The 11,915-nt window shown below is 40.0% G+C and overlaps 1 protein-coding gene across 1 annotated transcript; it reads right to left on the bottom strand.

Annotated features, from left to right (window-relative positions):
- Positions 1-4,213: 4,213 nt before the first annotated feature.
- Positions 4,214-10,647, bottom strand: LOC149817360 (eukaryotic translation initiation factor 3 subunit I-like). Its single transcript, XM_089986661.1, has 9 exons — positions 10,587-10,647; positions 10,258-10,457; positions 7,777-7,992; positions 7,438-7,565; positions 6,025-6,144; positions 5,857-5,946; positions 4,917-5,003; positions 4,707-4,786; positions 4,214-4,418 (listed from the first exon to the last, which is right to left on the bottom strand). The coding sequence occupies exons 2-9, from the start codon at positions 10,439-10,441 to the stop codon at positions 4,343-4,345; spliced, it is 981 nt and encodes a 326-aa protein (XP_089842787.1). The 5' UTR covers positions 10,442-10,457; positions 10,587-10,647; the 3' UTR covers positions 4,214-4,342.
- Positions 10,648-11,915: the final 1,268 nt, after the last annotated feature.

Here is an 11,915-nt window from a genome sequence, read left to right as displayed (position 1 = left end):
GCTTTCTCTGCTCGTTAGACCTCAGTACAATCTCAAAGACAAACGGGTTATCCTCGCCTGCACGACAAACTTATTATCTTCATTCTCATGGTTGGGGTGCCTTCCAACCCCAACAAGGGAAAGTCCAAGACCTTCGTGGTCCTCATAAAGAAAGATGACCACCAATGCATGTTGCAAGGATATCAACTCCCTTAAGTACCAACTTGCGGTTTTTCAATGCTTCAAATTGGTCCTCAAGTGAGTGATGCCTTCTTGCGTATCACCCCAAAGTAGTCCTTCAAAACGTCTTACTGGGCACTTGTCCTTACATGAGCACCTTTGGCCCAATGTTGAAACTATCCTCCCGAAGCCAACATGTTGTAACTCTTTCTTAGAGTTAGCAAAATGTTCCCGCATGAACCAACAAGCTACGAACAACTTTTTATGCACACACAATTCATTGAGGATCTGCAAACTCAATGAACCAAAACAACGAGTATTCTGCAAACGTCATGCTCTACCTGTGAGCCTAACGCATAACTGGTAGAAATCTTTGGCTTATCTACGTTCCCTTAGCTAACTGAACAACAACCTTACACTTCTGCTTGTCATCGACAAGATGTCCCATATCATCCTATCAACATCTTGCTTCTCTGCAAGGTCAACCACACTTCAGTTGCGAATATCTGCATAACCAAGATAAACCATCATTGTCCTCTACAGTGTCACACACAATGAAGAACAAGGTTTCTATGAATCTTTCTGCTTTGATGCTAATTTATCACGAGCTTATTTTTTTCAATAAGCCAGTGCGACCCGAGGGTCCTTCCTTACCGTTGCAAGCCTTTCTATCGCTTTGTCATGGGCATAGAATGCATCGCAAACCTGCAACACGTCAGGCTACCCAAGTTGGTCAGCTTAACGGTCAAAGGCCGCGTACCAACATCTTTCCATGTGCTAAATCATTTTCATTGGTTCTGTGAACCACCCCATGCGCAACTACCTAGCAGAAGTTGATCAAGCGCATTTTCAAATATGCATTCCATGTAGTCCATGCTACTTAGTGCATAGTAGTCACATATCAGCTATTACTTTCGAAAGAGACACAAACTTTGCCTTAGTCTCGCGTGTTATGAAGCGTATTGCATCTCCATGCACACGACATAGCAAAACCTCATCATTGAAGGAACAAGGCCTTGCGGCCTCTAGTCCAAAGACCAGTTGATGATTGAACATTATAGCGAAAAGTACTACCCAGATTCATTCGCCAATGCCTAGGCATTCACTCGCCTAGCCTCGAGTCACCATACTCGGTTGAAATCACCTAATGTGATCCATAGAAGAATTAGTCTTAACTCGCACGCACCCCCGTGCGTCCAACCGCCACGCATGAGATGATCTTGCAAGCCGAGAGGTCCTTATCTAAATTTCCAAAGGCAACATCCTCTGATCCGTTGGCACTGCTTAACTGAACAACGCTCTATGTCCGTGCCGCCATATAGCGATACACTAACGATGATACTGATGCCTAACGCATGCCGTGCTACCACCACACGTCACCGATCAAGCGAACACATACCACACGTTCTTACACTTAATGCATTTTCCACTCAGTAGAGCTCCAAACTGCACATGCCCCATTCCGAAAGATCGGCTCGGGATATGCTCACTGACTTACAAAAACCAGGGATGTAAACAGTTTGGATTCAGATTGGATATAACCAAATATCATATCGATGTTGGTTAAATATATTCAAATTCTAATTTAGATTCAAATGGTGAAAGGCTCATACCATATCTATTTTTTTTAATAAATTCTAATACTTATCTAATTCAATAAGAAAATACCAAAACTAGTGAATGTCTTAAGTTGAAAAGACATCGCAAATACAAATCCCATGGATGGCACCCCTTACCGTAAGGTCAACACGGATGGATTGAATGTTATCTAATGTCTGGTCCAATTCGGCTGACATGAAAATCGAAAACATGTAATTAGTTGGATTCGACACCACCTTTCCTATTTGAATCTGAATCCAACTCCAAATCTAACTAAGACAATATCCTATTAGACGGATTTGGTATGAATCTAATCCAATCACATTCCTGTAGATCCGCCTGGCACTTAGATGAATATGCCTAGCTTCTCCATACATAGGACACAAACTTATGCTTCTAATCTTCTTGCTTATTGAGACATGATTGTCAGATCTCCTAGAGAAGAGAATGAAGAGACTATTTTTTTTTTAAAGAAAGGCAAACATTCTTATTTTACAAATATAACTGTCAAAATGAAAAGAATTACATCAAAGATTCTAAGAGATGAGATATCCCTGGAGAAGAAATGGTGATTACCCAAATGATGGTCACTCATCCCATAGGTAAAGGGCCAACAATATGGAGATTACACTAAGCACATATTGAGGTCCTTTGCTTGGAACACGTTCGGTAGGTTACTTGGAGTTCACATTTAGCATCTCAATTTCGGTCTTTTTAGGCTTGCACACTTTTTTATCGCTTTCGAGCACTAACTTGATAGAGAGCATGGTAGAAACACTTGCCCAAATAGTTTGGGCATCGAGAAGCATTTGTGCAAAGGTACGGTGAGCCACCTAATCGATGGTCTAAAGACCATGTTTGAAGGTAATTGAGCAAGATCACATAAAGGATCCCTGCTGCAAACCTTAGCCATTAAGAAAAGCTTGGAGAGAAAGCAAGGTCTGAATAAAAGAGGTTACCAAAAAAGGTCCCTTTAATGTTGGCTTTTGCGATGTGATGCACAAGCATAAAGGAAGGAGAAGTTGGGCTATCGACGAAAACTTTTGATAATGAGAGTCCCTTTCATCATGGGTTTTTTTAAGCACGTGTGCTAAACAGGGTGCAGTCAACGGATCAGGAACCCGTTTCATCCAGTGTACCAGAACCTGACTAAATAACAAATTGCTTATTCGAGTTCATATTCGGGTTTTGCCAAGTCACGAAAAAAAAACCAAACCTGGATCCATTATTAAAATTACGTACAAAACACTCACGTCAGTATTAAGTAAAACTAGGCTATCATAATCTTTGTGCGGACGAGTAATTTAAAGAAATACGAAAACCTATAAAGCAAAACTTGAATCAGGATATTGCAGTTTGTCCTTCCGAGTGTGCCAAGTAAAGCTAGGCTATCAGAGCCTTTGGGCTGCCCCCTACCAGTTATACAACCATACACCATTGGGATTCGAACTTGCATCATCTCAACAGTGACTTGCGCTAACTGCTCCAGCCAAACAAGCGGAGCCCCCGGTTGGTCATGGATGCTTATTCTTATTTTACAGATAATGGAATAATAAAAAAAGCCCAATGCCAACACCATGCTGGATAAGGCCTCTCATTTTTTTTATATGAATGATGACGTTGATGATGATTTTCCCTACAGTTAATTAAAGTTTGGTTCTAAAGAGTATTAAAGCTTTGTTTGAGAGCCAACCGCCCCAGCGTTAACCACCATTTCTTTTTTATATTTACACAAAAAACCCACCTAAAGGATCATAGACCTAACGGACGTAATTACACAATCACTGTCCTGACAGCTTAACACTCCATGGGCTAGACCCTTTGCCCCAAGAGCATGCAAGGGTTGGAAAAGAAGGCGCTAGCCATGGAAACTGATGCCTCCCTTTCCTCGTTTGGGCTACCAACGTCGAGAGTTGGTAGTTAGCAACTTCCATGCCAACACCTACTCTGGTGGTGTATTCCAACGGTATCTTCCACTCCCTCCCACGTTAAAACCGGGGGCATCCTTATTCATTTCCCAAATAGTGGTATAGTGAAAATGGCTGGGACTACCAAACAAGCACAGTGGAAAGTCCCAAATCCGCAGTTCCCTCTTGAAGGCGTGGAATCCACAGCATCCTGCTCCCAAACAGAGCTTTCATTAGCATGCATCTAGTCATTTCAAAAAGTGGGAAAATAGAGATATGGCATTCTGCTTTACAACACAATAGCCCATTTTATTCCAAGTTTTTTGATAATCAATTGGCTTTATCATTCCAGACAAATTTAGCTGCATCCATTCTGGTTAGGAGGGCAGGCGTTTGTCACCGTGACATGGAACAACCACGGTTCGAAACACAGCGGGCAGGGGAGACCTCAAAAGTTCAACCAACCGGAGGCCTGGTTGTTGAACAAACACCAAACACGCTTGAGTGAAAAAACACCCTAGTCAAAACAGAAGTTACCCATCAAAGCATCACAGATGATCTTCCCTTGTATTTGATTGCAGAAAAACAAAGGCAACCAGATACAAAACGTATCTACAAAAAAGGACGCAGACATATAAATAAAGGCTACAAAACTGCAATCTGGTTGGATTCTGGAATTACAACTTGATGTTGAAGTAATCAGGGTCGAAGTGATGCAGTCTCACGTATCCATCTTCACCACCACTGGAGAAACTGCAGATCAAACAAACAATACAAATTGTAAATATAACAAGTCATTTCTTATGCAGTGGCGCTGCTGATGACCATCCATCTCAACACTTCTTGAGATGGACACCATACCCATCTCAAGAAATGCCAAGATGGGTGGCTGTCAAGCAGATCGCTGCATATAATGTGAATACATACAACAATACAGGTAATCCCCAAAAAAATCCCACTCCCAACACCAATGTATTGCAAGTTACAACCCCAGGCCAAAACAAAAAAGGAAAGGAGAGCAAGACGGGGGAGAAGAGATACCTCCGGCCGTCGGGATTGAATGCCAGTGCATTGATTGGTCCGAAATGCCCCTTCACACCACCAATTTCTTCTTGAAGGATCTGATGGCATGGTGAATTTTAGTATCAGATCAGTCTCAAGTCTCCAATCTCCCTCTTATATTCTCGTGTAATAAGTAGCATCACTCATGGGCTTATTATGGATTTGGGGGGGTAAGATAGAAAAGTATACCTTGTGAAAGAATTTTGCCTCAAACTTCCCTGCACGACGATCTGTGGTTGTCACATGCGATGCTTCCTGACCACCACCCATCACCACCTGTAGATGACAATGAGGGAAGGAAAGATCTGTATCAGTGACATAAAATCCATTGACAGGTAAAACTGAACACTTCTCCACTGGCCGAGACTCTACAGAACAGAGATAAAGAGATCAAGATTTCTTTTTATTAAGGTAGACAACAAAGAGTCATATAATTTTTTTTAGAGGAAAGAGTCGTATAATTAAAACATATTTAGTTGAATGAGCTGTTTATTCGCATCAAAGTAGTAATTAACATTCCATCCATAGATGCACCAAGTTAGTAAAAAGTTGATCAAACAGCCTAGCATTTCCTTCAGACATTTTCTCAAGTTTGTTCATATTTTTGTAACCCAGCCTTGTCATGTAAAAAAAAAAACTTAAAGTCATCACAACCGAGTCTACATCGAGTACCACAACTGAGATTATGCCCCCAGCTCAAACTTAATACAAATAAGAAAATGAGGCACCTTTTAAATTATTAACACTTATGACGCAAGCAACTGCAACTGATTAAGTCAACTTCTTGGAAATCAACCAATAGAAAAGATCGAAACTTACACATCCTAATATGCATAATGACATAAACACAGAAACTTTAGCAGTCTAAAGTAGAAAAGAAAATTGAAGTTTACATTCACGTCAAAAAATTCACTGGAAATACGCAGATAAGGATCAATATAAGTCGGCAATTTTCAGCGTTAGAGAAAATTGCAAACAAACAAACAAAGAACAGTTCTTACGGATATTCAATGCATCAAAAGACTTCAACTGTTAAATGTGCATGCAAAACCCCCCACATGCGTTTGGCAAACCATATTAAACAGATAACAATGATAAAAGAAACCATAATAAGGTTGAAAATACATACATGATCAAGAAGCGGCGATATTGCGCAGGCATTGACTGGTCGCTCAGTCACATATGTCTTGATAAGTGTGAGAGTTCTTGAGTCCCAAAGCTGATGATAGATCCAAAAATATAAGCAAGAGAAAATAAATATCCCCAAAACAAAAAAAAAGTAGGTTACAGATGGTACCTTCGCAGATTTATCCAGTGAACCAGTGAGAAAGTGAGACCCATCAGATGACTTCGATAGTGAAGTTACTGTTTTCTGATGGCCAGTTTCTTTATCTGATTCTTCGAGCAGCTTTCCAGTCTACAAGAATGGGAGACAATTCCAGATGATGCCAGAAGAAAATTGGATCCAAAAAGAAGTGTTGGTTTGTTCATGGTTTATAATAGAAATCACTGGTCCTTTAGCTCAGCAACTAAACAGCCAGATGTGTCCTGAGTTTTATACATAATAGAGGAAACTTCATTGAAGAATTCACATGTATTGCATATAAAATAGGAAGTTAACACAGGACCTTTCAACAATCAGCATACAGATTAATACTTCATCCAATTGGTTAAGCAAGCCTAAATGGTTCAAAGAAATTTCCATTCAATAGCCTCCAACAAAAAAAAATAATAATAAACATATGCAAGAATACAGTTGAGTAGTTCAAATAATTTGTTGAGGACATGCACCTTCTTCTATATAGACTAAAATAGCAAAATATAAAGTGCAGCTGCTTGGCTCCAGCCTACTCATGAAATAAGCAACTCAGGCACACTTCCTTTCCGAAAAAGATTAATACAGCAAGCACCAAGTTAGATTTATTACATCTGTTGCTAAAGGATCAGTATTAAAACCAAAACTCCTGGCTGATGACCATTGACCCAAAAAACTGTTCATTTTCTAGACAAGCCTAGGGCTATGAAGGGGTGACAATCAGTAGAGATCCAAGATACACAATGCAGCTTACAGCAGCAGGAAGCCTCTGCAGAGCAGAACAGGTATTATCTAGATTGGAAGTCTGCATGTGGGGTGTCTGATGTATCCATAGTACGTGGAGTGTCAGCTTTCTTCAACAGGGAAATTAAGCTACTTTGATGCAGCTTCTATGTCCTAACTCCCTTCCCACATGATCAATTTTGTTTTACCTTTCTGACACCTGATTCAACCCAGAAAGATTCCCCTAAACTGAATCTTGACACAATTCGTTCCACCCTCCGGGCTCCATAAGGGCTTGGGTGTTGGTGACCCCACCTGGGGTTTACGTCGCAGGGGGGGGGGGCATTAAGTGACCTGGTTCTCGGCAAAGGTTCCTCGTCATAAAAAAAATCATTCCATCCTCCACCTTTATATAGTGCTGCACAAGCTTCATCATTGTACCAAATCCACCACAACAAGGATTTTTCAAGGGGATAATAATGTCAGATGGTGCGGCCCTAAAAGATGATTGCACATATCATTTGTGCCCACAGTCTATGGGGGGGGGGGCAAAGTGCCCTAGGAACAGCTACAATTTAACTTGTTAAACAATACAAGCAGGTAATATTAGAATTTACTCAAAAGATCAAGAAATTGTATAAATCAGAATAACATAAGAATGCCAATAGGTACCTCAGAATCCCAGATACGAACTACAGCATCTTCACCAGCACTGATTAATGTTCTGTTAAGGGGCCCCCAAACAGCTCTATTGATTCTTCCTTGGGGTCCCCTGATTATAAGCACAGACTCCGGGGTTTCTGAAAGATAAGGTAAGCATCAGAAATTGCCATCATTGAGAACAAACCTTTTGATACATCATAATAAACTCAGAGAATCCTGTCTCCCTCCCAAGAAAAATGGATGGGTTATGGAATGACTAATGTACATTACAGTATCAACTATCAAGTCCCAACGACATATCTAAAGCAGCAAATGAATCCTATCATGCAGGAAAAAAAGGAAACATACGCTCGCTAGGATCCCTGGCAATTCGCTTCACATGAATAGAAGAAGGCAGTTCCATGAATGGGTCTGTGGTGATCACAGAAAGCTTATTGCCTTCCGAAAATTCAACAGCTCTAGCTGGGGCATCGAAACTGAAAGAATAAAGCTGTGTTCCAGTCTCAACATTCCACAGCTTTGCAGTCTGATCTGCACTTCCTGTGATGAGGTGCCTGGAGTCCCCTGAATGTAAACGACAACATATAGATCCAGTTAAACACATGTTACTGATTTTTTTTATATAATTGGATTTGGAAATAAAGGGATCATCTATTAAAAGGATAAGGATCTGCGGGCAAAAAATACAGAGGAACCATAGCATGGACCATGAGCCCATCACAAGAAAATAAAATTAGAACTCAAACTTATGAATCCTTGATCAGGGAAAGGAATAAAATAAGAAACATCATATAACAGCATATATTGCAAGAAAGGTAGTATGGTAGTCATAGGTATAATTCATGAGCAAAAAATACAAATACACCATAACATGGATCATGAGCCCATCACAAGAAAATAAAATTAGAACTCAAACTTATGAATCCTTGATCAGGGAAAAGAATAAAATAAGAAACATCATATAACAGCATATATTGCAAGAAAGGTAGTATGGTAGTCATAGGCATAATTCAACCATTTTGTATCGAATATAGGTAAGGAAATTTTTGAGTAAAAAGTTAGGTTGTAGTTTTCTAATGGTTTACTTTCAATTGATGTCAACTGTTAAGATATAAACATTTACATTCACTCTGTAGTGAAACTTCTGTGACCAAGACACTCCACTTAAGCTAAAAGATGTGGGCAGGCACCGCAACATCAAACTTATTTGAACCGTTACTATTTCAATAGCTAATTATTTCAACGTAATGAAATTTAACTTGTTCAGATAGCACATCCTACTGTAAAACAAAATTTAAATCTTGATCTGAAACACCTTTACAAGTGTACCTCATCACCTTGCTCTATTTTTTAGAACAATTTTTTCCTTAAAGTATGTGTGCCATTTTACTGCAATGGCATCTTTTAAATGAATTTAGAGAAAGAATAAAATTACAAAATATTGTTGAACAGTACTAAATTCTAGGTATCTTTGTAAAACATTAAACAAACACATCAGCCACAACAAGTAGAAACAGTATCTGAAAATTTAGTTCAGGGCAGCATCTGCACCTGCACTACAGCCTATTAAATCATTAGGGCAAGAGTTTAAGAGAACTCTTCACATACAAAATTTCCTTTGACTTGGCTAGTTTCAAGATCTAAACTAAAACTTGGTCACAGTTTGGAAGTAATCAACTTTGTCAAGTCTGACTAGGGAACTTCTCAGAACTCGGTCAATCTCCTGTCCTTGTGTTTACAGCTTTGGCAGGAACTAGCTCAATTGCATGCTTCTTTTCAGGACTCTTCAGTATTCCCTCTATCCGACTATAGAAGTAGATAAGTGTATGAGATAATTCGAAAGCAGAATCCAATTCAATTTGTCTTTTGAGAGTTTAGTTAAAGAGAAGATAGAAATTTCTAATACGGAAACCATTAACAAGAAAGAAAGAAAAACAAAATACCGAATGCATCCAAATTTTCTACAACTGACGAAAAATAGAAAGATATAAAATTTCCTTCTCCATTGAAAATTCATATAATTCTCAACAAGTTCAGCACCAACTAGTCACATATCACATTTCAAGCACTAACAAAGGTTGATGTGCTTACTCCCACGTCCATCAGATAAGATGACAAGCCATATTCAATGAAAAAACACACAATTCAATTCTTCATCCAACCCTCTCTGTCTCTTATCCGCACTAAGAATGAAGTGAGTAATTTGTTGGTTCTTGCTCCCAAGCAAGTAGTTGGGACGGCTGGAATCATGTGTTGCTCCGTCATGATCGCCTGATCGTGAAAGGCCATAGGGAGCCTCATTAGAGATAGAGCTCATAAAAGGATTTTGAATTTTGACCCTTGGGCATCAACCACCTTGCATACAACCCTTAAACCATTTTTTTTTTGATTTATTACTCGAAGAAACCACATTTGGGACAGAAAACCTGGTCTCTCTGGCTCGGCCTGCCATACCTACGACCGTCATCCCAGAGGTGTAAAACTCCGAGGCTAGGAACCCTCGCCCCTAGAGCCTATGCTGCAACAAACGGCTGATAGCATTTAATCACTCTGCGCGTGAAGCCGGCAAAAGATACTCATTTAACAGATATATCAATTGAATTTGAACAACGCTATCGATCTAGTGCCCTAAACTCATCGTCCAGCCAGAACGCATACATTCAATCCATACAAACAAATACCACAATGTTTCGTTTGAGAGAATACGAATTTCTTGAGTGCCATAATTTCATCAAACAATAATATGAACAGGCGATAAAAATAAGGAATATCAAAGAAACCTGAGTAAAAATGAAGGAAGCAGAAGAGAGAGAGGGGCGTGTATCATACGAGAGACGTCGCAACACCAGACCGCGCCGTTGTGGCCTCTGTAGGTACCGAGCCGTTCGCCATTGTCGGCGAACCAGACGGTCGGCGTGTGATCCTTGGCGCAGGAGAAGAGGAGATCGCCGTCCCTGTTGTACTTTAGGAAAGTGAGCGGCCTCTCGTGGCCCTTCATCAGAATCGGCCTCATCTTCGTTACCGCAACCCTAAACTCATCGAAAAAAACTCAAGGAAAATGAGAACGAAAAGGATCGATCCAAGATGAGGGAAACCCTAAATCCTCTGGAAAAAAGAAAACATAGCAAAAAAGTCCGAAGAAGAAAAGAAATTGATACCTAATTAGGGTTTTCTGTTCTTCCTAGCTGAGAACGAGGGAGAGGAAACCTAATTCTTTCTGCAACTCCCAGCGAGCACAAGAAACCCTATGTATATGTAGGGGTCTTAATGGTTCGGATTTGACCCGGAACCGACCCGTATCAAATAAGGTAAGGTGATAAACAAGATCACCACCGCGGGTGTCGCCCGTGTGGCCAGAGGGATAGTTGTGAAAGTGTTGAGCTGAAGGACCCCCATCAAACCCCGCTGGCATACGAGTGTGTCCGTAACTCTTTCAGATGTGAGCCATGTAAGGCAGGGTGGTCGTGGCCCCGTACCCGGGTTTTTTTAGCTTAGGCAAATATATGTAATTTCTTATTTTAATTCATATATATTTTATGATTATATAAATATATACTTTGTATCCTTCTTTTAACAATTTTTTTTTTAAAATCTGTATAAATGTTTATTGGGTTATGTTTGGTAGCCTTGCATTGAGATGGAAACACGGATTCAGTATATCTCCAAAATACTGTTCTACCAATGTGCGAGGTTGATAGATGGAGTTGCCAAAAACATCTTGTTGTGGATGGTGTTGAAATGTGGTGTACCCATATTGTTTCTGCAATGTGGGGATGGCAGTGGACCGGGGCGGGGGACAAGGTCTTCATGCGACGCCCCCAGAATTCCTTTGAATTCTTTGAATCTTTTGAAATCCTTTGAATTTTTAGGTAAACTTTTTTTTTTTTTTTGAAAACAAGTGCGCAAGTGCGGAAGTACCAAAAAGGAAACAAGCGGCGAACCTCCGGGGCGGGTCGCAGGAGTGAAACAACAGTGAAAGAAACAACATTTTATAATCATTTTACAAGTAGTACAAATCATTTCCCTTATACAAAACCAACAATTACCAAGATTCTCAAAGTTTCCAGAAGTGTGGGTTCAGAGTCCACTGCCGCACATCGAGCTCCATCGCACGCCTAAGTAAAACACCTGTATCCCCATAAAATGGGGTCAGTACTCTTTCGAGCTGGTGAGACAAACCAATCACAACATAACAATGTGTGAAAATACGAGAGCAGAGCTATCCATACGACACATAGCATGTACATTTACAATAATTGAACAGTTACATCATAAGCAAGTGAACAAAACTACACATGGAGCAACAAGAGAATATAACTGGCACGAGTTGATGCGATTAAGCAAAGCATGAGCAGTTAACCACGACATTTCATTTTACAATTCGTATCATTTAGCATATCATGCATTAAAGAACATAATTAAACACAATTCATATCATTTGTAACATGGTACGCATCACAGAACATAAGCAATTAATGCAACAAGGA

The sequence above is a fragment of the Nuphar pumila genome, chromosome 14, assembly GCF_984573655.1.
Source record: "Nuphar pumila chromosome 14, dmNupPumi1.hap1.1, whole genome shotgun sequence".
Classification (NCBI taxonomy): Eukaryota; Viridiplantae; Streptophyta; class Magnoliopsida; order Nymphaeales; family Nymphaeaceae; genus Nuphar; species Nuphar pumila.
Note: the sequence above shows the minus strand (reverse complement) of the source record. Positions and strands in the feature narration are given on the sequence as shown.

Bases quoted from the DNA above. Each gene is read 5' to 3' on its own strand.
- LOC149817360 (XM_089986661.1), bottom strand. From the start codon at position 10,441: ATGAGGCCGATTCTGATGAAGGGCCACGAGAGGCCGCTCACTTTCCTA. The intron at 5,947-6,024 runs GTACCATCTGTA...ATCTATCATCAG, and splicing joins CACTGGATAAATCTGCGAAG to CTTTGGGACTCAAGAACTCT. The intron at 4,419-4,706 runs GTATCTCTTCTC...TTTGATCTGCAG, and splicing joins TTCAATCCCGACGGCCGGAG to TTTCTCCAGTGGTGGTGAAG.